The sequence below is a fragment of the Rosa rugosa genome, chromosome 4 (genome assembly GCF_958449725.1).
Source record: "Rosa rugosa chromosome 4, drRosRugo1.1, whole genome shotgun sequence".
Lineage (NCBI taxonomy): Eukaryota > Viridiplantae > Streptophyta > Magnoliopsida > Rosales > Rosaceae > Rosa > Rosa rugosa.
This window is the reverse complement of record NC_084823.1, coordinates 2,530,946-2,557,937: the sequence shown is the minus strand read 5'-3', so window position 1 is coordinate 2,557,937 and position 26,992 is coordinate 2,530,946. Positions and strand designations below refer to the sequence as shown.

Here is a 26,992-nt window from a genome sequence, read left to right as displayed (position 1 = left end):
ATTCCTTTTTTTTTTTTTAGAAATTCGGCACACAATTCTTACAGTCTCTTGTTTCTGACATCCAATGGCCGACAACGTGCCGCCGTCTTCGAAACAACGCGTCGTTCTCAATCCGGCAGATTGCGACCTAGGTAGGTAAATTTCTTCATATTTTGATAATTGGCGCGAGACCCTAACTCTAATTCTCTACAACTCGATACAATAAAAGGTTGAAAACGATTTCTGAGAATTTAGTGACCACCGGCCATGATTTTGTAGCTAGCTTTTACTTTGGTAAGTTGTTTGTGCCTTTTGATCATATCAAGTCGATCCCTTAGAGAAGAATAGAATACATGCATGCATACACATACTGTTATGCATCTAGTAGTTTTAATCTCTGGGATTGTATTGATTGTATTACAGGATGAAAGTGAAGGATGAGTGGATACATCTACTAAATATGACTCTAAAAATTTCGAATGAAAAAAAATGTGCTTTTTAAGTTGATTGCATAATCCATAGTGAGTTGAATTCTGATTTGAACTGTTCCCTTTTTGTGTAGGTTTCAACATTGAAGGCAATGGGCTTTTGGGCTCTTCCCTATACGAGCAGAGATTAGCTTATTGCTGGTTCGGTGCTCGAGCCAATGTGGGTGTAACTGGTGGGAAGTATTGTTTCGGTTGCAAAGTGGTGTCGTTCCAATCTGTTCAAATGGAGGACACTGACCCTGAAGACCGGAATCTTTGCCGGGTTGGTATTTCTAGAGGGGATGATGTGGTGGGAAGCCTAGGGGAAACAAGTCACAGCTTTGGGTACGAGAGCACTGGAAAATTCTGGAATATAAATGCTACTAGGTCTCCGTGCTATGGCGAGAAGTTTGGGGTTGGAGATACTATTGTTTGTGCCGTCAATCTTGAAGAAAAGCCCTTGGCTTCCATTTCTTTTTCCAAGAATGGAAAGTGTTTGGGTACGGCGATGAAGTTCAATGCGGTTGTGGATTCGAAGAATTTTCAGTGGGAATCTGCCTTTTTCCCTCACCTTCTGTTGAAAAATGTGGAGGTGGAGTTGCAGTTCAGTGTTGAAGATGGACTTGTTCCTGAAGATGGTTTTAAGCCTTGGGCGTCTGCTCTTGGGGATGGAAATGCGATTGTGGGACCGGTTTTTGATGATCCAAAGGATTGTGAAGTGATGATGATGGTGGGTATGCCTGCCTCAGGCAAAACAACTTGGGCAGAGAAATGGGTGAAAGACCACCCAGAGAAGCGATATGTTTTCGTTGGTATAAACATGGTTTTTGACCAAATGAAGGTTTGTGGTCATTGCTTGATGTGCACTTTTCTGTTCATTATTTCATTCTTGTTGCTTGACAGAAAGCGTGACAGATATTGAAACTATGTGCAGGTGCCAGGGCACTTGCGTAAGCAGGTTAAGGAGAGTGATGATGACCCATATCGTCTCGAACTTCTGCTAATTAAAGCATGTTATATCTTAGATAGTCTTTCATCCAGAGCAACCGTCAGAGCAGCCACCACTCCTCGCAATTACGTTCTTGATAGCACATATCTAAAGAAGGGTGAACGTCAGAATGAACTTAGGCAGTTCAATCTGTTCAAGAAGGTAGCTACACATTCATGACAAGTGTATGTATTAAGATTCGGATTCAATCTCTATGGTTATAATTTATTATTTTATGTTTTTCAGATTGCTGTTGTGGTGTTTCCAAGCCCCGAAGAGGTGAAGGCTCGTTTGCTGCAAAGATTTGATGATTTGGGATTTTTGGTACACGCTGAAATAATGAATGAATTGTTGGGTAATGGTCGTTCCCTTCCCAATTGTGTTTGTATGATTTTTTTTTATCTGTATGTTCTAATCCTGGATTATCTTTCTGCAGGCAATTTTGTTTTACCTGTCAGCAAGGATGTGCCTTGTTCAGATGAGCTTTTTGATGAGGTAAATTACTCACAAAACTGATACTATTGTCGCTGTTTTCATTTTATTGCTTCTTTCTAAGTCTTGTCTTCTTCTATAAGGTTATGTTCGTGGAACTCAACAGAGACGAATCACATAAACTTTTAGAGGAGATGAAGCAGGAAGAATCTGATTTGAACTCAAATGACTCTTCGCCGTATTCCTGCAAAAACTTTGACGAGTCTTATCCTTTTTCACCAAATTATGGGGAGAGAGAGGAGAACTTGAATGTGAATGGGAAGTAAAATGCTAGAAAGGCTCCAAATTCGAGCAACATAATTGCAACGAAAAAATTAAGTGATTAATAGTATCTAACTGTTCATAACAAAAAGGACAATCTTGATCAATATGAATATTAGTGAAAATATTGCTCGAATCAAATTTTTTTTTTTGTTGAACCTCGATGAAACGAGGATAATTTATTAAATAAAAAATAAATACAGAGAGGGGGAATTATACCAAACCTCTCGACAACATCAACAGAAACATAAATTAGGAAAACTCATTCGGTCCCGATTACGAGAACTATAAATGATAGGCGGAGCCAAATCCCACCAAACTAAACTTGAAGAAGTAATTCCAAAATTTGCTAGTCCGTCTGTGGCTTGATTCCCTTCACGAAATATATGAGTAGAACGAAATTGCATTTGAGAAATACGATGCAAACAATTATCCCATTCCACATGAAGTTGCCAAGGTACAACTGTACAAGATGAGGAGATTGTAGAAAATTGAGAACAAGCGTAGAGTCCACTTCCAACCATATGAGCTTCCAATCTTGGATCCATGCTAATTCTATTGCTTTAATAACCGCCATGACTTCCGCTGCAATAGAACTAGTCAACTAGACATATCCAAATTGGAGCAAAAAGCACCCACAAACAACACCTTTATAATTCTAAAACAAGCCATCATAACCTGCTTTTCCCAAGTCACATTTCCATGCTCCATCAGTGTTTATCTTGATCCAACCAAATAACGGAGGATGCCAATTAACTTCAATGATGCGAGGAGTCTTCAGCTGCCTACAAGGAGCATTAAACCTCTTCAAAATACATAGGTCATGAGTGGTATTATGCATGTGACTAGTGGCAATATGACTAGAAGAACATAGGATGAAATCAGCCTACATGCTTTCCCCACGTCAATATTTGCACCGTCGAACTTGGCCTTGTTCCTTGACTGCCATATAAACCATAGAGTGTATGTGAAGCATGCAAGCCACATTTCTTTCAATTGTGGACTACGACCAGCAACTAACCCACTTTGCATGATATTCAATAGAGAACCATGAAGCATGCGCAATTCAAATTTGGACTTTAACCTTAGGAGCCTAATAAAATAAAGTGATTTTGGTGTATATAGGAATTTGCTTAAATAATGCTAATATGCATGCGTTGAGTATAATAACCTACTAATTTTATCCTTCTATGTATATAACGAGCTCAATCCAAGACTTCAAGTACCTCTACAAAGATTTTGCTACAAAGAGGCTTTAGACTTATGACTTGAAGATGACTCCAAGCTCATTATCAACTATGTCAATGGCATTTATAATTTTTCCTAGAGATTGTGAAAGATTATTCTATATATCCAGCTCATTATCGTTTAATTAATTTTTTTTTTTTTTTTTTTTTTTGCAGCATGTAAGTCTTGAGAAAAGCAAATTTCACCGCGGATACTATGAAAAATAAAAAATCATAGTCATTCTCACCCTACAAAGGCATACATGATAAGTGTTTCCGTTTTCTCAAAAGAAATTTCCCGCCAAAAACCCCAACCGTTTAACAGCTGGCACAAAAATCCGCGAGGCTATATATACCCCCAAATTGGGTTTGGGTTCCTCTCTCCTGCACAAAAATCCAAGAAACCCGAGTTGCAGAGAAAGCCAGCCATGGCCGCCGAGCCACCGCCGTCGAAGCTCCACACCCAGATCGACATCACCGCTCCTCCGCCGTGCTCCGCCGACGACTCCTCCTTGGCCACCGAAACCCTCCGCGAACAGAGGCTCTCCTTCTTCGCCTCCCGCTACACTCGCCGCCGCCGCCGCCGCCGGAGCGACACGTGGATCATCTCTCTCTTCGTCATCCTCCACGTCCTGGCCTTCGCTTTGACCATGGCGGTCAACGACTGCTGGCGCAAGTCTCACGGCGACTGCGCTCTCGGAGCCTTCGGGAGATTGTCGTTTCAGCCGCTCCGAGAAAACCCTCTCCTCGGCCCTTCGGCTTCCACGTGAGCTTAATTTACTTGCTCTATTGAATCTGAATTTCTGCTTGGTTTCGAGTTTTCTTCTTGGTCAATTCTTGGTCAATCAATTTCTGTTTGCTTGATTGCTTAGAAAACGCTGGAACCTCTTATAGTGAATTAATGTACATTTTCTGGTTAGGGTTTCTGTAACCTTTATATTGGGGATTTTGTGATTGAATTATGTTGCTATCAGATTTAGGGTTTACTTGATGAATCTTTCGGTAATTTCTTTGATGTTTGGAGGTTTTCTGTTTGCTTACTGTGAAAACACAACGATTCCGAAACTGATTGAAAAGCTTTTGTTTTTCGCCTTACCCGGATGCATAATTTCCTTCATTGTTTCACAGTTTTCTCACTGGTTTTTACGACTTGTAGCTAGGATTGTCCCTTGTTACCTGTGTTGAATTTGGTAGAATACTTTGTGATTTTTGAAGTCTTACAATTTGACCTCATCCATCTATTAGTTGGAATTGAGTGTGTAGTCTTACCATTTGGCCTCATCCATAGCTTAGTTGCAATTCAGAGTGTTATGGAATGACGATCCTAAAAGCTCTGTTTGAGAATGCATAAACATGTTTGTGGTATTTGGTAAAAGAATTGTTTTACAGGCAATGTCTAAAGACTGGTCTAATTACCTCGACACTTCATGTTGAGAGTTATATGTGATGGTTTCAACCAAATAGTGATAGTGGTATTGCAGGCTTGATGAAGTAGGAGCTCTTCGACGGACTTTTTTGACAGAGAATCACAAAACTTGGCGCCTCTTCACATTTCCATGTCTGCATGCTGGAGCCATCCACCTTGTGATCAACCTTTGCAGTGTTGTCTTCATTGGAATTCACTTGGAGCAAGAGTTCGGAACATGTCGGTTTTCCTTCCTATTTCCATTTATGGACGTTATTTTGCATGATCAATAAAGATATAGCTCCTGCATATAGCCATTCTCGTATTCTTACTATAAATTGTCTTTGTCGGGCAGTAATTGCAGGGTTAATCTATGTACTGTCTTCTTTCAATGGTACATTAGTGGCTGCACTTTTTGTTGAGAAACGCCCGTCAGTGGGTTCTTCTGGGGCTCTATATGGGTTACTTGGAGCTACACTTTCTGCTCTGATTCAGAACTGGGACTTATACACCAACAAGGTTTACCACAAGCTTTTTTTTTTTTTTTCCCTATTTGGTTTCATCTCCTTCTGATGATTTGATGTAATGATTTCTACTTAATTTGTTTGCAGTTCACAGCTCTCACATCAGTATTACTTGTTGCCATTGGAAATTTCCTCCTTGGTTTGCTACCATACGTGGACAACTTTTCAAACCTCGGGGGTTTTCTATCAGGGTTCCTACTCGGATCTGCGCTTTTATCCAGTCCTCAAGTCAGAGAAGTGGTGCAAGGAAAAGGAGGCCTCCTGGACAATGATCTTAAAAGCTCTATCAAGTCGAGGTTCAGGCAGAAGCTGGACAGACCAGTCTATAGAAGTGTCTGTCTTTTTCTCTTTGTACTTATGTGAGTGTTTCTCTTGTTGGAGGCCATGTTGTACATTGTTTCTTGCCATTTTAAATAAACATGAGCTCTTACAAAAGGATCTTTACATATGCAGGCTTGCAGGATGTCTTGTAGCAGTTCTGCAGGGCATTGACATGAACCAGTACTGCAAATGGTGTCGTTATGTTGACTGCGTGCCTTCCAAAAGATGGAGCTGCAGCGAAATGGAAGCTTTTTGTGAGGTATGCAACTGATTCTAGCACTTTAATCTGGTACTATGAATCTAAGATTGGAGGGGGAAATAAATTGGCACAAGTTTATCTGCCCCTCCTGTTCCCTTGCCCTTCATAAAAGATCAAATGATCTTGGAGGAAAAATTATATATACTTCTGCCTCTCTTCACACTGTTGAGAATCAGTGTAACCAAAGATAATTCTTTATTTACGAATGAGAGCCTCTCTTCACACTGTTAAGAATCAGTCCAACCAAAAATACTCAATTCTTTATGTACAAATGAGAACCCTAAACCTTCAACCAGGTTTTAAGATTCCCAACTTTTTGTTTCTTTGTCTTGATTGAGAAATTCAAGGACTGGTAATTGATAGAGTAGGCTTGCAGAGAGTGAAAGATACATATAAATCCCAGTGAGCAGTCATTATGTCTTAAAGTATTTCCTGCCTAGAAAGTGAGCCACTTGAAGCTGATCATCATAAAATCACTCCTGGGGAAAGAGCTAAAGCATTTTATAGAGATGATTGAGAAGTAACGTTTCATCTTATATGTCAGGTACAGGAAGCATATTGGGATATAAGAGTTCTGTTGTTAACTGATATGCAATGCTATTAGTTACCATGCTGCATACATAATGAGTAGACTCTTACAAACTAGAACTGCTTTCCCAGAATGGACTTCTCAGGTTAACTTGACATGTATGCCTTACTGCTGTGATGGAATAGCTTGCCCTTTTCAGTTTTTCCCTTGTTTCCACTTCATAGATTTTCATGCCCTCGTTGGTTTGTATTAGCCTAATGATAGTACTTCCTTTACCAAATGGAATGTCTACATGAAGAACAGTTTCGACTCGAATGTTTTTTAACCAACTTTCTTATGGTTGATTTTTGATGCTGCAGACCATGGTGAGCCATGAACAGATGACTTTGACCTGTATGGGTAATGGGAACTTCAAGGTTCTTCCTTTCACCAACATTTCTCAAGCCAGGATGAATGACTTGTGCAGCATGATATGCTCATAGACATTTCCAGTTTAGGTGATACTATCACGAGATTACGAACATTACCACTTCTGTTATCAACTCACAGTTGATAACTGTTCAAATGTAGGAAAAAGATGTGCAGTTTAAGTTTCACAGTAAAACTTGTAAGAGCTTTGACATGAGATGTATATGCCTTCTGAGATTTTGAACCAATTCCCTTTGTATAGATTCGATCATTCATGGATATAGCAGAGTAACAGCAAGATATGAGCTTCTAATGTTGATATGTACTATAGTTATGACTGTCCAAAATACTGAACAAAGACTGAGAAGTTGTTGCTCACAAACTTAAGCAGCGCCAACCAAGAACTTTATTAAAGTTCAACTTGACACATAAGTGACTAGTCATAGCTGAGTTCTACTGTTGTCCAGTACAGACATAGTTGTAATAGAGACTCACAATAAAGACTCATCTCATTGCAATTCGCCAATTCTTCGTAAGCATTTCGAAAGGGAAGAGTTCCGAAAATCACAGTAAGGCCTTCTCCAACTCCTTGGTTTAAAGGGCTATATTTTAGCTCAAATCATGTCCAACCCATGGGGGAAAGGGCTAAAGGGCCAAATGGAAGAGCCAAAGTGCAACCCAAAGGGTTATTTTTAGCCCCAAGAATAGTCTTTTAGCCCTTTAGAAAAATGGATCAGAAAGTGGGGAGACCCACATTTGGGTCAGCTGTGACCAATGCATGACGTCATCAAGCCGTGATATTTATTTATTTTTTTTATTCGAGAATTTAAAAATATTCCATCAAGATAACATATGTCGCATATATAAAATCGTATAAGAAATCTACAACATTGCTTATGAAGCAACATATGAAATTTGAAAAGTACAACCGGAAAAAATATTTTTTATCATAAAAATGATTTCAATTACTATAAAGAAGACTCTGGTAAAAAATAAGAACATCTATATATATATATAACATATTCAAATTTTTAAAATATATTTTAGGGCTATAATTTAGGCTTAACGGGTTGAAGACGGTTGATGTCACATCGATGAATAATACATAATTCAGGGCTAAAATTAGCCCTGGGGCTAAATTGCTATAATTTAGCCTTAACGGGTTTGAGACGGCTGATGTTACATCGATGAATAATACATAATTTAGGGCTAAAATTTAGCTTTTTTTAGCCCTTTCGGTTGGAGATAGCCTAAAGACTCATCTCATTGCAATTCCAAGTCGTATGATTTACAAAAAGTCAAAAAACCACATTGGTTTGCCTTAGGATTCTTATTATCTCATTCCAAGATTTAAGTGACTCGAAAACGTCACAACATTAACTATAAAGAATCTTTTCTTTCTGGAATTCATATAAATAAATACATTATGATAATGGTTAACAAGTAGTCCCACCGGGTGTGCAATTTTTTTTTGTTCTTTATTTCTCATATTAGAATGAGAAAGAAGCATAAATTTTTTCAATCAAAATATACAACCGTTTGATACTCCCATATATAGCTACTACCATTATTGTTGTAAGCTTAAATATAAAGACCCAAAAGATTCCATCCAAACCCAAAAAGAACGAAAATTTATTAGTTGACAATACAGCAAGACTCCTCTCCTTTTTTGCGGCTCTAGGGGCGGCCACGGCCTTACAGATACAAAAGCTAGATTCACTCCATTACCACTTTCACTGCCATAATTTGAGGCTGTAAGCCTACTGCATTGCAACACCAACCATCAATTTCGAATCAAAATTCAATAAATTAAGAAGATTTCGAGGATTCCTATTCCTGAATAGGAGAGGAAAGGGAGGCTTCTGAGTCTCAATCCCTGTATATGGGGGACTAAGTGTTTGACGCGGAAACCAGTTGGCCTGCAAACTGTCTCTTTTGCTGCTGTGATTGCGCGGGCGTGCCAGCACCGTGGGGTGCAGTCGTCGGGGAAGTCCCTTGACCTGACTTCTTCTTCAAGCGTTGTGGACGAGGAGAACACCAACCTCGCCACAAGGTTCTTTTCTATGCCTTCCGAGAAAGGACTTCTTGCCTTACGGATAAGGACTTTGAGTGTGATCTCTTCGCGTCACCGAATCGATACTTATTATTGTAGACTAAGCAGAGCAATCACTGGGAAGTTTGGAGAAAGCACGGGTTGTGCTAAAGCGTGGCTTTAGCTTCGCTGGGTTGCGATGGCGTTACCCTTGCTTCGCTGGTAGTAACGGTGGCAGTTGCGCTAGCAGTCGGCTGCTGGGGAGACTAGGACTGAAAGTACGGTCGCCGGGTTGATCTGGTGATGCTGACAGTCGGCTCTTGGAGAGACTAGGATTGGCGTGCGGTCACCGGGTTTCAACGAGGTTGAAGGTTTGCTCCGGGGAGGCTTTGTAATCGCTGGGATTGATTGATTTGAGAGAGGTCATTTATTCGTCCTTGAAACCTGGTATATATACCTAGGGTTTCGACTGCTCCTTGCCATAGAAGGATTATTGATTGAAGTTTCCTATTCAATCTCCACTACCCGACTCCAATAAGGTTTCGTTTGCCTTATGGATCACGGAATGGGTGAAGCTGTAACCCAAACCCGAGTAGGCTTATTTTTGGGTCGCAAGTATCGGCCCGCTGTGCTAAATCCACTAAAGGATCTTGCCAAAATTACTTTTGGGCTCAAACATTGCCCCCCAGGCCCCGATATCAGGCCCACGAAAATGTAACTGATTGAAGGGGACTAAAACGACACGTCTGGTGATCGAGACGATGTCATTGATGAAGGTTGCGTCTATTCGCTTGGCAAAACGTCCTTTCGTCGCATCGTTTCCCTCACAAAATCTTTCATTTAAATACCGCAGCCACTCCAGACCTGTCACATCAGAAACCCTTTCAGTCTCCTAAACCCAGAAAACCTCTCGCTCCATACCCACTTTGAAGAAACCCAGCAATGGCTCCCCCAAAGAAAGTGATCATTGATCAGGAAGAAGAGCTTACTGATAACATCGCTCGCACTTGGGGAACCAACATCGGTGCCCGCTGCCGCATCCATACTTCCGTCCAGAGACCTCTGCTTCTCAGGCTTCCAAACCATCACGCCGGACTGGGTCCGGCACCGCGAGATTCCATTCCCGCTGACGCTCTCGTCCTCTATAGCCTGCCCATCCGTCGACCTATTCAGGTTCTCCGGAGGACCCCTGCAGATTTCAGTAGTTGGGGTGCGCAGAATCATTGGGCAAAAATAGGGCATTGGCCGTCCAAAATTAGCGCAGATGAGCTTTCCTGGTATCGTGAAGTAAGAGCACAAGATTTGACTCGCTGGAACGTGGCAGGTATTACCCACACTATCGATTTATGCTTTCGCCTTCCTCGCGGTGGGAATCGCTCACCACTCGCTGCCTTCCTTTGCTTTTGGCATACTGCTACCAATACTCTTGATTTTCGATTTGGCCAAATGAGTATAACATTGTTGGATATCCTCACCATTACTGGATTGCCCATCGATGGCGAGCCCTACCTGCATGGACAATTCGACTCTGACACCTTCACATCAACCATGGACCAAACTGGTCGCGGTGCTCATAGCGGCTCCTATCAGCGGTGGCTGGCTTATTATCGTAAAGAGCGCAATGCGACTGGTGGCATTGCTTTTCTGGAGTATTGGCTCTGCAAGTTCATATTTTGTACTTCTTCCTGTAAGCCCACTGGCGCCTGGACTCTTCTGGCAACGGCCCTCTACAACGGCCGCCGCGTGGGGTTAGGACAACCAGTATTGGGTGCCCTCTACCGTACTCTGTACCATGCCACGATGCATCCTTTTGAGACTAGCATTTTTGGCCCCTTTTGGATCCTTGATTTCTGGATTCAAACTTACTTTCCATTCTTCCGCCGCGACGACATTTCACTGCTACCACCGACTGATGCCCTCCTTGGTCAATGGTTTTGTCGCGAGGCGAGGTACATATCTCCACCCAATTCTGAGTGATTCTCATATTTGTACCTCCTGCACGAGATGCCCTACTGCGATCTAATACTTAATAGGAGATTCCCCGCTCCTCTCGAAAATGGGTTCCTTCCTGGTGCTCCTAATTATAGTGGTTGCGCGCACTTGGCTTTTCGCCGCGCGATCTCTTGTTCAGACATTAGGCTCGCTGCTGACGAACTTAGTTATGAGCTTTATGCTCCCAACCATTTTGCTCGCCAATTTGGTCTTATCCAATTGGTGCCATTTCCCCTCTATGATGCCTAGAATTACAATACCTCTTGGCGCATAATTGGCCCCTTAAATGGACCTCCGCCAAAACAAAGCATGCTTGTACTGGTCGATCTCCCTGACTGGGTTGATAACATCGTCCCCGTGGATGGGACCGCCGAAGATTATGATCAATGGTGGAAGGAAGTATCTGTTAACTGCTGGAGGCAAAGGGATGACGAACTCTTCGCGACTATCTTCAAAGAATTGAGATATCCTTACGACGCTGATACTGAAGAACTTGCTCGCTTTCATGAAGATGAAGCAAGACCTCCACCAACCGAACTGGCTCCGCGAGCCGCGCGAGCCCCGCGCTTGGTTCAGGCTGGAATTGTAATTCGCGAGCATCCTCCAGAGGTAATTGCCTTAGCGTGTTCGTTGTTTCCTTGATCATTTTTACCTCCAACTCTTTCCCTTAACTCGAAGTTTATAGCAGGAATGCGCACCACCTTCAAGCAATCGCGCCGTGGGTGTTTCTCCGGCCGCTTAACAGAAAGCAAAACTGACCAAGCCTGAGGTAGAGGACTCTTCCTCTGATGATGATGACCCTCAAACTGTAAGGATTCTCTTCTTAGAACGTATATTTTAGCAGCCTTCTCAAATTCTAATTTGACTTTGTTTAAATCCTGACAGATTACTGCTGCTCTAGCACGCAAACGCAGTCGCGCTGAATTCCGGACCGATCCATGGGCAGAAGATGAACCAGTCGCTGATCGACTGGTAATACTCCTCTAACGTGAGCATTGATACTTTGTTTTGCTATGTATGGTTTTATAATGTCTCTCCGCTTCAGGTTCGTCGTAGGTTTTCGAGGCAAGTTGGGGAAGGATCCTCCGCTGCCGGCGAGGGTGTGTCTGGCACACAAGCCCAAGAAACCAATGGTGACCCTCCCTCTGCAATCAATGCTGCAAACAACATGCAGTTGGTTGTAGTCCCAGCACAAGTCATAGATGACTGCTCGCCTGAGGTTGAAGAAAGGATGTCGCTCCTTCATACCTCCTGCGAGGAACCAATTCTCCTCCTAGAATCGACAGTGCCTGATTCGGGTCCAACCTCCGGTGAGATTGCCCCATTGCTAATAGCAAATTTCCGCGAGCTACCTGTTGAAGAGGTACCTCTCTTAACAAAAAATGTTTTATCTTTACCCTTGACTTGGTCATTCTGAAGATGTTTCTTTCTAGGGTCCAAACGTGGAAGCGGTAGTCGGAGAAATAGCGGACGAGGATCCTGCTGAACCTGTTCCCAATGTGGTTGGTCAGGAACTTGCTCCCCATGCCTCCCAAGTCATTGAAGTCGAGGAAATAGGAGAACTTCCTGAACCAGTGCCAGAAGCAATACCTGTCGCTGAGCAACCTACTCCGTCCACTTTAGAACGGTTAGCTCGTGTGCTCGAAGTGACCCCACCTGGGGTCGTAGATGATGCCAGAGAAGGCCTTCGTCGCCTCTTGGGTTCTGATATTCTGATTCCTGGCGCGCCCGCGAGAGTTTTGGAGTATCTGAGGGTGCTTCTCCGTGAGGCTGCTATCACTGAAGACCAATTTCAAGAGGTTGACCAGCTGCTGCAGAATCTCCAGCAAGGGCTCAATGAAAGGGCGGTCGCGAACGCGCAAGCCAGGCAGACTGAAACACACTACTAGACCCTTACTCATCAAACAGACACTGCGCGTGATTTCTTGGGTGACCAGGCTAATCTCATCAGGGATCTGACGCTCGAGAGAAACCATCTGAGGTCCCAGATTCAGGCTATTCAGACCCGGTTGACTGATGTCACTGCTAGGCTTGCCCATGCGGAGCCTCAATTAGAACAACCCCTTGCTGCCTTCGAGATGCTGTCCCAAGAACTGGCCCAAGCTCGTGTAGCAACCCAACAAGCCGCACAAGCTGCTGCGGATGCTAGCTTTTGATTGGACGAGCTTTTTCTCCGCTTGACCCACGCAGGCCAGAGACTTTTGGGCCTCTAGTATTCCAGTACCAGGCCCATATTTGTATGAACAATATTATTATTAATAATTTAAATATTTAGCCCACATTGCTTGGCCCAAATATATGTTCAAATTTATAGGCAGTTTAGCGTTTAATTTGCCTTTATTGCTGTTGAAACTGTTTGAAAAAATAATCTCGAAACAAAGCGGTTACCTCCTTGAAAATTGCCCCACTTCCCACGCGCTTTCAATTATCTTCATTTCCGAGATCCTTGCATTCAATTCCAACAATTCTCTTATTGATGGTGTTGAAAATACTTCAACTGCCCATCGCACAGTTGAGGCCACTGAGGTTGGTCCTATAAATACCTGTACTTCTGAAAATAAAAACTCAAGCAAATATGGCTTCCCCAGTAATAGTTTCACAAACCCTACTTCTCTTCCTTCTGTTTCTGAAATCCTCTCCTCACGATCTCAGCCTTAACCCCAAATTCTTAGGTTTTATGGCTTAATCTCAATGCCTGGGTAGGTCTTATGGCCTAATCTCAGGTCGATCCGCATGTCTTTGGTCTTTGGAAATCCGGATGGGATTCCCCGGTTTCAGTTAGGCTGAAGAACACGCGGCGCTCCTAACGCGGAGGAACCAGATTCTGAGGGATCCCTCTCCTTAGATTTCTCACGTGGAGCAGGAGAGAGAAGGGCGGAAGGCCACTCGAGGCCGGCTGTTCTTCTTCCGCAGCCTACCTCCGGGGTCAGACTGTCAGACTTCTGTTTTTCCCCTGGAGGTAGATATGGTTGTGAGTCGCACTCTCTCTGAAGACCATCTCCATCCCAGAGGGTAATCTACTAGAAGGGTTGGGATGGATTATTTCCTTCCCTCTGCCTCCGGTACAAATGAGAGCAGCTGCGACTCAGATCAGAGGAGGGATGTGGGTGAAGAGAGGGAGAGTATACATGATCATAGCACAGCCCCCTTTTGTCACCATAAGATCCAGAAATTCTAAGCAGATTTGCAACTCTTATGATTTTTAAGCCACTTTTGGCCTTGTAAACCGCAAATGTAAAGCCACTTTATGAATGAAAGTTTCTGAGTATTTTTTCAAAAAAAACTGTTATAAAATAAGGCCTCATGCATAGGCCATTACATATATTCTTAACACCTATTGTCAAGGAATTTGAAATTGAAATAATTGAAATTGCTATAAGGCCTCAACGAATGCCTGGATGTATAGAATGTTGCCCCCCTAGTGTTTGTAGGTGAAGCAAATCCATGAAACTAAGGCCACAGGAAAGGCCTGAACATGAAGGGATGATGGGAGCCGATGAACACTATGGTTGCCCCCCTATCTGGGAAGAAGGTGGATCTGGGGGGTCCTCGAATTCCCAAACACTAAGGTAATATTTCTTCGGGAACCGCCCGTTGATGGGATTGCGATGGATGTCGCCGTCCAAATCTTTGAGGTGAAAGGTCCCGCGCTCCAGAATGCGGTGAACAACAAAGGGTCCTTCCCATCACGGAGTCCATTTACCGCAACAAAGGGCAGAACAGCTTTCCAAACAAGGTCACCCTCTTTGTAACTACGGCCACGCGTCCTCTTATCATAGGCACGGGCGATACGCTGTTTTTCCATCACTAAATTATCCAAAGCCGCTAAGCGCTGCTCGCTCAGGTCTTCGTGCTCTTGCCACATCGCTTGGACATAATCTTCGCCGATCAAGTGATGCTAATCCTGGACGCGCAAGGATTGAACGTTGAGTTCTAAGGGTAAAACTGCGTCATGACCAAAGTGTCTCATACAATGTGTTCTAAGGGTGTTGTAGTAGTGGGATTCCTCTTGGAGGTGCGATAAGCCCATAGTGTCTCATACGACGTGTTGTGCCACTGGCGAGGGTTTTCAACAAGCATCTTCTTGAGAAGGGTGATAATAATCTTGTTACTGGCCTCCGCTTGACCGTTGGACTGAGCATAATATGGAGTGCTGTGGATGAACTGTATGCCCAAGTCGTTGACGAGCTGCTCTACGTCACCACCCATGAACGCTGCCCCCCTGTCTGAGACAAGCACTTCAAGGATACCAAACCTGCAAATGATGTTATGAAATATAAATTGTCTAATGGTGGCACCTGAAGCCTCTTTCAAAGGCTCAGCTTCGACCTATTTGGTGAAGAAATCAGTGGCCACAATGATGAACTTGTGTTGGAGGGAGGAATGAGGGTGAATCATCCCAATCAAGTCCAATGCCCAGCCTCGTGCAGGCCAAGTCTTAATAATGCGTTGCATGGGAATATTGGGGATGTGCTACACTGGACCGTGTGCCTGGCAATCTTGACAGCCTTTCGCGAACGTGATACAGTCCTTCAAAATGCTGGGCCAATAATACCCATGTCTTCTGATAAGCCAACGCATCTTAGGGCCCGCTTGATGGGCTCCACATACTCCCGCGTGTGCTTCGCGCATTAATCGCTTTGCTTCGCGGCCATAGACACACCGGAAGTCTATGCCATCTTCCCCACGTCGGCGCAGCTCGTCACCCCTGAGGAAGTAGTTTAAGGCAAGAAAATGAATCTTCCTGTCTGTTGTAGGATCTGGCTGCTTGAGGTAATCGATCAACGGAATTCGCCAATCGACGTCAATAGGCTCTAGGACTGCGACGACCGGATCGTCAGGCGGGTCAGGCCGCGCGAGCCACGAAGGCAGCGTGCGGCGCTCGACTTTCAAAATGCGCTCGCGAACCCCATATTTCAATGTAATGCCTGTAGCCAGTTGAGCAAGCTCATTGGCTACGAAATTGCGCTCGCGAGGTATGTATTCCAAATCCGCGTCATCAAACTGATCCAAAAGCTCAATGGCGCGATTCAAATATGGAACGAGCAAACAGCTTGCACACTTGTACTTCTCTTGGAGCTGATTTATCACGAACAGAGAGTCACCGCGTACCTGAACGTCCCTTACTCCCAATTCCAGTAAGACTTCTAGGCTAATAATAAGGGCCTCATACTCTGCTTGGTTATTTGTACACTTAAACTCCAATTGGAAAGAATAAGAGAAACGATCACCCGCTGGGTTTTCCAGAACAATCCCTGCCCCTGCTAATGTTTCAGTTCTGGAGCCATCAAAAAATAATACCCAGGGTTGCAAGGAGACGGTGGCTTGATACCATATGGCGTACTCTAGAATGCGCGCCAAATCTGGTCGAGTTGTGGTGGCGGTCACTATCTCTAATTCCTTCACTGTGGGGATATCAAACATAGGGTGATGTGCCAGAAAGTCTGCAATAGCCTGTCCCTTCACCGCCTTCTGTGAAACGTATTGTAGCAAGAATTCGGATAGAGCCAGTACCCACTTGCCAATGCGACCTCTCAGAATAGGTCGCGACAACATGTACTTAACCAGGTCGGTTTGAGCAATGATGCATGTAGTAAAGGATAACATGTAGTGTCGCAACTTGCAAGCGGAGAAGTACAATGTGAGACACAGTTTTTCCATAGGAGTATACCTTGTCTCACAATCCGTAAGTGTCCTACTGAGGTAAAAAAAGGCATGCTCGACACCTCCCTCATCATCTTGGGCGAGTAGGCTGCCAATGGAAGCCTCAGCTGCTGAAATGTATAGCTTTAATGGAAATCCAGTTCTAGGGGGAACAAGCACTGGTGGACTCGCTAAATAGGCCTTGATTTTGTCGAAAGCCTCTTGATGTTGAGACTCCCATACAAACTCGTTCTGTCCTGGCAACTTTAACAATGGAGAGAAGGGCTGGATCTTACCTGCAGAGTTAGAAATGAAACGTCTTAGAAAGTTGATTTTACCCAGCAGACGCTGTAGCTCCTTCTTCGTTCGCGGAGGGGATGCGTTGATGACTGCACTTGCTTTATCTTCAGGGACCTCAATTCCCCTTTGATGGACAATGAAGCCCAGGAAATCTCCTGCTTGAACTCCGAACACGCATTTGGCGGGGTTCATCTTGAGTTTGTGTTGTCGCATGCGCTCGAAGACCTTCCTGAGATCTGTGATGTGGTCCCCTCTCTTCTTAGACTTCACCACTACATCATCGATGTAAACCTCTAAAATCTTTCCAAGGATATCATGGAAGATTAGGTTCATGGCTCTCTGATAAGTTGCCCCAGCATTCTTCAGCCCAAACGGCATAACCACATATTCGGAAACGCCCGCAAACCCCAGACATCGGAACGCGGTTTTATGTCTGTCCTCCTCTGTGACCTGAATTTGGTGATACCCTGCTGTGCCATCCATGAAGGACAGCAATTCATGTCCTGCTACGGCGTCTACCAACATATCCGCTACCGGCATGAGGTAAACATCTTTAGGTGTAGCAATATTAAGGTCTCTGTAGTCCACGCAGACCCTCATCTTGCCATTCTTCTTGCGAACTGGCACTATATTGGATAACCACTGATTGTATTTGGCCACCCTGATAATGCCCGATTCATGCATTTTTTCGACTTCCTCTTTGACGAGGACTTGGGTTTCTGAATTCATTCTTTGCGGATCTTGCTTCACAGGCCTCTTGTCAGGGAGTGTTGGCAGCTGATGGCAAACCAAGTCCGGTGACAGGCCGGGCATATCTTCATATTTCTCCGCAAAGCAGTCTTTGAATTCCAGTAATAGGTCAATGAGCCTCTGTTTCTCGCTAGGCTCTAAGTAAGCGCTGATAGCCACTTCCATAGGCTCCTCTGTTGTTCCAAGATTGACCTTCTCGGTAGGGTCTCTGACCTTAGGAGGTGTATCGTCCAGCGCTGCCGGAGCGAGCTGAATTTCTACCTCATCTTCCTATTCTTGATCAGAGAGTTCTTCCTTGACGATTTCTAAGGTCGCGAGTCGATCATAGGCCTCTTTTTCCACTAAGTACGACGATAGTCGTTCGTACAGCGAGTGGAGGGCCTCTATCCCTTCCTCCGGAAGGTCGTAATCCATTATCTTTTAAGGGTTTGGGCACAGCGTGGCCAGGCCGTTCCAGGCCTTCTTTTGAGAGCGAGCGCCCCCACTGTGCCAGATCAGAGGCCATCACCCCTGTGGGGCGGCCTTTGTTATCGATGCCACTCACCTGCAATGGAGTAATAGGCTCCAAGTAGTATCTGGCATCTACATAATTCGCGGAAACTGGGAATGGACGAGGATCCGCTTTGATCACCTCAGCCTTATCTGTCTCCCTGTTCCACATAATGAGTTCCTGGTGGAGGGTTGACGGAACACAATAACTCCTGTGGATCCAGTCTCTACCCAGGATAGCACTATAGGCCGCATAACAATCTGTCACAAAGAATGCATAAACTCCCTCTGCAGGGCCAACCTTGATGCGCAAGAATAGTAATCCCAAGGTCTTTGTCACAGTCCCCGCGAAGTTCTTGAGTGTAAGGGACGTAGACTGGATTTTCTCTTTCTTGATCCTGAGCAAGTGCATGGTCCTGGTAGTGATAACATTAACGGCAGCTCCGGTATCAACCATGATCTTGCTAACTTTGGTACCGCCAACTTCTGCTGTGATGTATAAAGGTCGCATGTGTTGGACCATAGCAGGTGTTGGCCTGGTGAAGCTCATGAAGAATTCTCTGCTGTTGGCATCCTCTGTTTCAAGAAAGACAGCCTCCTCCACATGTGCCGTGACCGCTGACGTAATTTGCAAGGGTTGTGCACTACTTTCCTCAGCTTCTACACAATCCTGCGCGGCGACCGGTAGTGCATACCTCGCGGGCAGTACGTAAACCATGTTGCAAGACGTATCAGTCATAACAGTCTCATCCATGTCCTCTTCTAGGTTCAGCTTGGGTTCGTTGACAGGGGTGTCAGTGTTGAATTGCTTAGCCAGCCGGTCTACCAACGATTCCTCTGTAAGACCTTTTACCTCACATTGCTCATGTTTCTGTATCCCGGTAGCCTGCTTAGGAGAGCTTGACTCAAAAGGGGCGACTACTACACTCTGGACCTTTTTAGGTTTCCACTGTAAAGTATCGGTAGTCTTGTCCTTGCCCCCCAGTCTCTCAAAAACTGAGGATTTGGCCTCTGGGTCTTCACGAAACAACTTGCGCCTAATATGTGGTCGCCTAGTCGGCGAACTCTCCTTTCGAGCTGGCGGAGGTTTCCTTTCGTCGGTGATCCTGCAAAAAACACTGGGCTTAGATGCCCCTGTTGCTGAGCTCGCTTGCTTTTGGAAGCTGCGAGGAGTCATTAATGGCTTAGCAGCTAGTGCCTCCATCTCCTTTTGATACTGCTCAGGTGATTTGACCAACTGCGAAGGTTTGATCAGGTCCTGGTCCAGAGCCTCTAGCGCACGCTTGGCTTCCCCAAACTTGCGCTGCAGTTTCCTCTTCTTGGAAGGGCTTATTTCCACTGCCTTTCCCTTTTCCCTAGTGTACCACTTCCCTTCCTTGATGGTGGCGGTTGAAGCAGGTGGGATATAGGGCTTGTTCAGAATGTCTTTGTGCTTGGTCGTAGCATTCTCCTCTTGTTCCGATCAACCGCGGCCGCTCTTAACTTCTTGAACAAATTGGAGTCCTTTGGGGATGATGTTGACTCCATTTTATCTGTTTCTCTAGGACTAGAAGGTTGATAGTTTCTCGATGGCGAGGCCCACTTGATGGGCGGGAGAGAGCCAAAACGAAACGTCTGCTCTACCTCTTCATGTGACACTTGGATGCCACACTCTTCTTTACATCATGAGCAGAGGACCACGGATGAGGCTTGACCAACTGGTTTAGCTTTTGTCTTTGCAGGAGTCTCATCCTCGTCGTACTTTTCTTCTCCCCCCTTTGTGTTCAAATCTAAGGTTGGTTTCCTCCGACTCTGCCTTGTCCAGTTCACGTCAACCATATTGATCCCAGTGTCAGGAAAAGGGTTCAGGTCTACTAATGCCGCTGCGGTCGTCGGAGCTTCCACCTGTAAGCTGCCATTATTGAGCCATACCTGAATCTGGTCCTTAAGCTTCACGCAGTCAACTGTATTATGATTCCACAAGTTGTGGAATTTACAGTACTTCTTCCCTTTCAGCTGGTCCGGTCGAGGAAAAGGTCCAAAGTTTGTCTTCACCATCTTCGCTGCAATCATTTCATCCAAAATCTCATGTGCCTTGTTGGCATCATATGTATATGTCGCGAACTCAGGTTTGGTGAAAGTCATTGATTTGAGCTTGACAAGTTCCTTGGCAATTTTCAGTTGTTTCAAGGCCGGATTCTTTCTTCCTGTCAGTTCATAAGCAGCGACATCATTCTCCTCTTCCTCATCCTCCTTCTGCACCATCTCTTCTTCATGATGATGGTAATAAGGGTTATAAGTAGCTGGCTGGTAGTGCAGGGCTGCAATGGTGCGATGTTTTCCTGGCACATATGTCCCTTTGGACGCATTCTTTCTTGCGTCAATTTCTCTGAGAAGATGTTCAAAGCTGCCCACTTCTGTGATAAGCTCTCCCATTGACTGGATAGCGTTAGGATCTCCTAACGTTTTATTCAACACTTCTCTAGCTTGGTTCAACTCAGCTCTTTGCATGGCCACCTCGGTTGCGAGATTAGCTCCATCCTTGCGAAGACCTGCCATATCTAACGCCGTCTGCTTGGTCTGGTTCGCAATAGCCTCTATGATTTCTTTCTGCTGCTGATTTTGCTCATCTGCGATACCTGTAGCATGAGCCCTTAATGCACTCTCTGTTTGTGCAATTTGTTGCTTAGTATCCTCAGCCTGTCGGGAAATACGCTGGTTTATTTCGCGTATGATCCGGTCTGTCTTGGCGGTTTCCCTTTCAAAATCAGCGGCTATCTTCTTGCGATGATTTTAAATATTCTCCAGGATGATTGCGAACCTGACCTCGGAGGTCGCTCCCTCTGGAATAGGCTTCGCAACGAAAGCCTCTCTTTCTTCACTTCCCACTGTATTAGAGACAGTGGTAGTGACAGGCTCACTGGCCTGATTAGTAGTGACACTCATACCCTCAGTAACGGTCGGGTGATTCTCTCCCTGTTCAGCTAACATATCCGATGATTGGAGATGTCGAGAAAATCTTTGAGTCACTTGTTCTTCAGAAAGACCACGACAGTCCGCGCGAGAATGCGGTCTGTAACTGGAGGTCTTATGCTTAGGGCAGTTAGCGTAAACCTTCTGGTAAGGATTTTCGCTTGACTTCCCAATGGCTACGTTCACGAAGCGACACTATGTAAGTCCCACTGGGCGTGCCAAAATGTTTGACGCGGAAACCAGTTGGCCTGCAAACTGTCTCTTTTGCTGCTGTGATTGCGCGGGCGTGCCAGCACCGTGGGGTGCAGTCGTCGGGGGAGTCCCTTGACCTGACTTCTTCTTCAAGCGTTGTGGACGAGGAGAGCACCAACCTCGCCACAAGGTTCTTTTCTATGCCTTCCGAGAAAGGACTTCTTGCCTTACGGATAAGGACTTTGAGTGTGATCTCTTCGCGTCACTGAATCGATACTTAGTATTGTAGACTAAGTAGAGCAATCACTGGGAAGTTTGGAGAAAGCACGGGTTGTGCTAAAGCGTGGCTTTAGCTTCGCTGGGTTGCGAGGGCGTTACCCTTGCTTCGCTGATAGTAACGGTGGCAGTTGCGCTAGCAGTCGGCTGCTGGGGAGACTAGGACTGAAAGTACGGTCGCCGGGTTGATCTGGTGATGCTGACAGTCGGCTCTTGGAGAGACTAGGACTGGCGTGCGGTCACCGGGTATCAACGAAGTTGAAGGTTTGCTCCGGGGAGGCTTTGTAATCGCTGGGATTGATTGATTTGAGAGAGGTCCTTTATTCATCCTTGAAACCTGGTATATATACCTAGGGTTTCGACTGCTCCTTGCCATAGAAGGATTATTGATTGAAGTTTCCTATTCAATCTCCGCTAGCCGACTCCAATAAGGTTTCGTTTGCCTTATGGATCACGGAATGGGTGAATCTATAACCCAAACCCGAGTAGGCTTATTTTTGGACCGCAGGTATCGGCCCGCTGTGCTAAATCCACTAAAGGATCTTGCCAAAATTATTTTTGGGCTCAAACACTAAAGAGGCTTATGAGTCTGAATAAGGTGGATGGTTAGTGACCGAGTTAGGTAAAAGAGGTTAGCTCATTCAAATGTCGTGGTGATTGATATATTATTTGTTTTATAAATAATATTTAGACTAACTGTGTAGTGGTTAAAGCTGTTTTTGCTTATATCCTTAATTACGGTCTATACCAAACTTCTTGACGATTAAAGAAGAGAGTTTATTGCATTTTTTCATTTCTTTTACGTTTCTCTCTATTCTTTTACTTAAATTTTCCAATTTTCTATGCCCTCAGTGGAAAATTTAATGGATGGTAAGTGCATTGAATAAATTTAGGGTGCATATAGGATTATCCTATGCTTTTGAATCTTGTTGAACATTAAAGTAGGTAGTGTAGGAGGATTAGGAGACTGCACATGCGCTGCTTTGGTATCTACATATAATCACTACTTGGGCACAACTGTTTTCAGATCAAATTCCGGCTGAAATTAATTTGAAGCTTATTTAGTTGTACTATAGCGCTCAGTTGTCACCCAAAACCATAGATTTTGGACCATAAACGAGTTTAATTATAGGTAGTTAGGTACCTCTAAGTTAAATCCCAAGAGATAGCCCACAAAAGCTTTAAACTATAATCTTGACTATAGCAGCCTTAGGACAAAAGCTAGCTACACCATAGTGTACTACTCGATCTCTCTTTGTGTAATCGATTATTAATTATTTTCATAGAGACATATATTCTTTTCATAAAAGCAAATTCATTTTCAGAGCTAGTTTGACTAAGAAGGAAACATTTATGGTGCCGCTGTTGTCCACATGGCCCTAAGGGGGGAACTAGTATCTAATGCTTAAAAGGTTGTTGCCATGCCATGCATGTAAGATTAAAGGATTATGTATTATTTCATGACCCATCTTAACATGCCTCGCAATTACATTCTTGATGAGTCACATACATTAAAGTTTGATCGTGAGTTCAAACTTAGGCAGTTCAATCTTTTTAAGAAGCTAGCTAGACATTCATGATAAGTGTATGTATTAATTCCTTATTTAAACAAAGCTATTCTTTTTATTCAAACTGTGTCCTCGATGTTTACCGTTCTTAATTTGTTCTCTAAATATTTATAGCTGTTTATTGTTAAGAAGGATGCTGCTAGAGCGATTTGTTAACAAAATGATGATTAGTCTCAAACAGCTTTGTGATACTGATTTGTGTCATGCTAAACATGTCATCTATTTTTTGGCAAGATCCACCTTCCACATGATAAATGTGAGTAGTAAAACATCAAAACGTATTGTCCGACTTCATGCTCTATAATGAAGTAGGAACAACAACAAAAAATGAAGTTTGAACAGTTAAAAATATAAACTATTCAAGGACATTTTTTTGGAGTTCTACTTCTTAAGGCGAATCCATATTTTTTTCCTTCACTAGGCGTTATAGAATTTTTTTATTTTTCTTTGGTCTGATATTAAAGTATAAAGAAAGAAATAAAGAAATATTAATAAAAAGCCCATAATCATCCAATTTCAATTCACATATTGTTCTTTTTTGTTACGAGCTTGCACTGACTCTTCATATGATCCAGTTGTCAATAATGACACCTTAGAAAATCTTGATGATAATGACCAAATACGTAGGGTGAGTCGTTTACAACAGTGGAATGGGGAGCAAAAATAAGTTTCACAAGTTGCTTAGTGTTAATGTCGATCATGAGACATACTCTATGCCATCCTACATTTTTGGAAGAAAACCTAGATATGCTCTACGTTGTCCCACATTTTTGCTCAATTAATCTCCGAATTTCTCTAGTCTGTCATCGAAGTTTTAGCCATGAATTAACTGGCAGTCAAGCAAATCATCCAATATCAATTCACATATCGTTCTTTTCTATTGCGAGCTTGCATCGACTCTTTATATGAACCAGTTGTCAATAATGACACCTTAGAAAATCTTGGTGATCTGATCATTGGGCTGTACGTGGGGTTGGTCGTTTACAACAGTGGAACAAGGAGCAAACATGAGTTTCACAAGTTACCTAGTGTTAATGTCGGTAATGAGACTTTGGCCTAGGGGTGGCTGAAATTCCCGAACCTGCCGGAACCGGCCGAAAACCGGCCGAACCGCCGCCGTCGGCGCCGACTGAGATGGTAACGGGAAGATCCGGTTCGGTTTACCGTACCGTATACGCGTACGCGGCTCGGTATCGGTACACACATATCAATTATACGGTATTACCGTACCAACCGTACATATATACTTGTATTATTTTTTATTTATTTTTAATACCAGATATGTTTTAAGCCGTTGATTTATAGGATATGTGAATGATAGCCGTTGGATCTGTGGAGTTTGGGTTAACCTAACAGGGGTCACTCAGATTAGGTCATTTGCAGCCTCTCTCTCTGTCGAGTCTCGACCCTCTCTTCCTCTCGATCTCTTCCTCTCTCTTCCTCTCAGAACCAAACCCAGCCCCAATCCAATCCCAACAACAGTCGATTAGATCGCTCATTGATGCGAACCTCACCAACATAAGCTTCAACCCAGATTGAGTTTCCTTTTTGAAATCCCCAAATCGTTCGACGAACCCTAGACTGTTCCTCTCTCTTCCTCTCAGAACCAACCCAGCCCCAATCCAATCCCAAAAACAACAATCGATCATTGATGCGAACCTCACCAACATAAGCTTCAACCCAGATTGAGTTTGATTTTTGAAATCCCCAAATCGTTCGACGAACCCTAGACTGTTCCTCTCTCTTCCTCTCAGAACCAACCCAGCCCCAATCCAATCCCAAAAACAACAATCGATCATTGATGCGAACCTCACCAACATAAGCTTCAACCCAGATTGAGTTTGATTTTTGAAATCCCCAAATCGTTCGACCAACCCTAGACTGTTCCTCTCTCTTCCTCTCAGAACCAACCCAGCCCCAATCCAATCCCAAAAACAACAATCGATCATTGATGCGAACCTCACCAACATAAGCTTCAACCCAGATTGAGTTTGATTTTTGAAATCCCCAAATCGTTCGACCAACCCTAGATCAGTTGCTTCACTTGCTTGGTTGAAGTGGTTGCTCAGAGACTTATACGGTGTTCAATTGGTGTTTCCGAGCACAAATAATTAGGTAAAATCGATCTCCTTTTAGTTTTTTACTCTTGTTACTCCTTTTGCTCTAATTTGTATGAAAAAAAAGGAATCTGTTGTTGATTTTGTTAATTTCATGGTTGAAATTGATCGTGGTTATCTAACATATATGTTCATATGTGTTTTGGTAGGAAAGTCCTTTGAAGCTTGAAGGTATTGACCATGGATTTTAGTTGAGGCTTTATCAGTTTATCCTGAGGCAGGGAGGTGATCGAGGTCTTTGATTAGGTAACTAAACGTCTAAACTTGTGTGTGCTTGGTTGGGTTTTGATTCTTTGAACTTTGTGACTTTGTGTATGGGTGTTTATGATTATCTGCTTGTGACTTTGTGTATGGGTGTTTATGATTATCTGCGGGTGTTTATGATTATCTGCTTGTGACTTTGTGTATGGGTGTTTATGATTATTTGAACATGAAGTTTCTATTCTGCTTGTACTCTTATTAATTAGTATGTGACTTTGAGAGTTTCTGTGTGAACCAAGTTTCTGCTTGTTCTCTTATTAATTATTTTGTGACTTTCTGTGTGTATAACTATAAACTGAACATGATTGCAAAGTATGAAACTGTTGCTTTTAATTGTATGTTGTTTTTAAGTATAAACTGAACATGATTGCAAAGTATGAAGGTGTTGCTTTTAATTGTATGTTGCTTTTAATTGTATGTTGTTTTTAAGTATAAACTGAACATGATTGCAAAGTATGAAGGTGTTGCTTTTAATTGTATGTTGCTTTTAAAGTTTTAACTTTTAAGTATAAATTGAACATGATTGCAAAACTTTGAAAGTATGAAACGCATCTGTTGCTTTTAATTGTATGTTGCCATTTAAGCTATCTTTTGTCAAAACTGAACCTATCTTTTGTCATTGTAGACCATGGCTTCTAGAAGTAGGTCAGGAAGTAATTGTTGTTCATCTCCTTCCATAACTTCAAACATGGTTACTGGAAGTTATCAATCTGTTAGTGTTTCCCCAAATGATAACCAAAACCCTTTACCACCAGTAGGTAACTTACCACCAATAGATAATAGTACCCCAACTGAAACACCTAACTTAGTTCCCACTACAACCCCAACTGAAACACCAAATCCAGATCCTGAATTGGTGGAAGCTACTGCGGGGCTGGGGAAAAGAAAAGGAGTAGATAAGACCACAAAGGGTAGGAAACAGAGTCGAGTATGGGAGTGTTTTACAAGGCCTTTGCTCCCTGATGGCAAGCCTGACCCTAGTAATGCACAATGCAACTACTGTAAAGCAGTAGTTCCTGCGTTAAGTTCAAAGAATGGAACCAGTTCTTGCTGGTCACATGGAAGAAACTGCAAGGTTAACCCTCTATTTGAGAAACCAATCGAGAAAGGGCAGACCATATTATCTAGGGATAATGTTTCCGGGGCTCCACAATATCACAGATTTAATCAGGGTAGGATAGATGAGAAGCTGTACAAGATGATCATAAGGGATGAACTTCCTTTTAGGCATGTGGAGGGTTTTGGCTTTAAAGCATTTATGCTAGAAGCTCAGCCACAGTGGATTCAACCAAGTAGAAAGTTAGTGGCCAAGGGAGTGTGGGAATTGTACCTATCTGAGAAGGGAAAGATGATGTCGATCTTTGCACAGCATGCAAAGAGAGTTAGTGTGACCACTGACACTTGGACATCAATTCAGAACATTAACTACATGGTGGTCACTGCCCATTTCTTGGACAGCGACTGGAAATTGCACAAAAGGATTATTAACTTTTGTTCAATTACCAGTCACAAAGGGGAAGACATAGGGAGGGTACTGGAGCAGTGTTTGAGGGAATGGGAT

The 26,992-nt window shown here is 43.6% G+C and overlaps 3 protein-coding genes and 1 long non-coding RNA gene across 4 annotated transcripts; 3 read left to right on the top strand and 1 right to left on the bottom strand.

Moving 5' to 3' along the window:
* The first annotated feature begins 64 nt into the window (after positions 1-64).
* On the top strand, positions 65-2,246 carry LOC133742809 (uncharacterized). Its single transcript, XM_062170489.1, has 6 exons — positions 65-131; positions 542-1,287; positions 1,381-1,596; positions 1,681-1,789; positions 1,871-1,929; positions 2,010-2,246. Exons 1-6 carry the CDS (start codon positions 65-67, stop codon positions 2,190-2,192), a joined length of 1,380 nt encoding a protein of 459 aa, XP_062026473.1. The 3' UTR covers positions 2,193-2,246.
* A 1,482-nt stretch (positions 2,247-3,728) lies between these two features.
* Positions 3,729-7,185, top strand: LOC133706775 (inactive RHOMBOID-like protein 8). The gene is made up of 6 exons (XM_062132315.1): positions 3,729-4,179; positions 4,895-5,058; positions 5,174-5,337; positions 5,430-5,701; positions 5,796-5,922; positions 6,811-7,185. The coding sequence occupies exons 1-6, from the start codon at positions 3,842-3,844 to the stop codon at positions 6,931-6,933; spliced, it is 1,188 nt and encodes a 395-aa protein (XP_061988299.1). The 5' UTR covers positions 3,729-3,841; the 3' UTR covers positions 6,934-7,185.
* A 12,542-nt stretch (positions 7,186-19,727) lies between these two features.
* Positions 19,728-20,102, bottom strand: LOC133742807 (uncharacterized). The gene has a single exon (XM_062170487.1). The coding sequence runs from the start codon at positions 20,100-20,102 to the stop codon at positions 19,728-19,730; it is 375 nt and encodes a 124-aa protein (XP_062026471.1).
* Positions 20,103-24,940: 4,838 nt separating this feature from the next.
* LOC133742558 (uncharacterized) lies at positions 24,941-26,336 on the top strand. The gene is made up of 3 exons (XR_009862620.1): positions 24,941-25,168; positions 25,320-25,416; positions 26,057-26,336. It is a non-coding gene; the product is annotated as an uncharacterized LOC133742558 (long non-coding RNA).
* The last annotated feature ends 656 nt before the right edge of the window (positions 26,337-26,992 follow it).

What these genes read in the sequence shown, in the direction of transcription:
- LOC133742809 (XM_062170489.1), top strand. Translation starts at nt 65, where the DNA reads ATGGCCGACAACGTGCCGCCGTCTTCGAAACAACGCGTCGTTCTCAAT. An exon ending in TCCGGCAGATTGCGACCTAG is followed by an intron (nt 132 to 541) that starts GTAGGTAAATTT and finishes CTTTTTGTGTAG; the next exon opens with GTTTCAACATTGAAGGCAAT. An exon ending in AATAATGAATGAATTGTTGG is followed by an intron (nt 1,790 to 1,870) that starts GTAATGGTCGTT and finishes ATCTTTCTGCAG; the next exon opens with GCAATTTTGTTTTACCTGTC.
- LOC133706775 (XM_062132315.1), top strand. Translation starts at nt 3,842, where the DNA reads ATGGCCGCCGAGCCACCGCCGTCGAAGCTCCACACCCAGATCGACATC. An exon ending in CTCGGCCCTTCGGCTTCCAC is followed by an intron (nt 4,180 to 4,894) that starts GTGAGCTTAATT and finishes GTGGTATTGCAG; the next exon opens with GCTTGATGAAGTAGGAGCTC. An exon ending in GGGACTTATACACCAACAAG is followed by an intron (nt 5,338 to 5,429) that starts GTTTACCACAAG and finishes ATTTGTTTGCAG; the next exon opens with TTCACAGCTCTCACATCAGT.
- LOC133742807 (XM_062170487.1), bottom strand. Translation starts at nt 20,102, where the DNA reads ATGGTGAAGACAAACTTTGGACCTTTTCCTCGACCGGACCAGCTGAAA.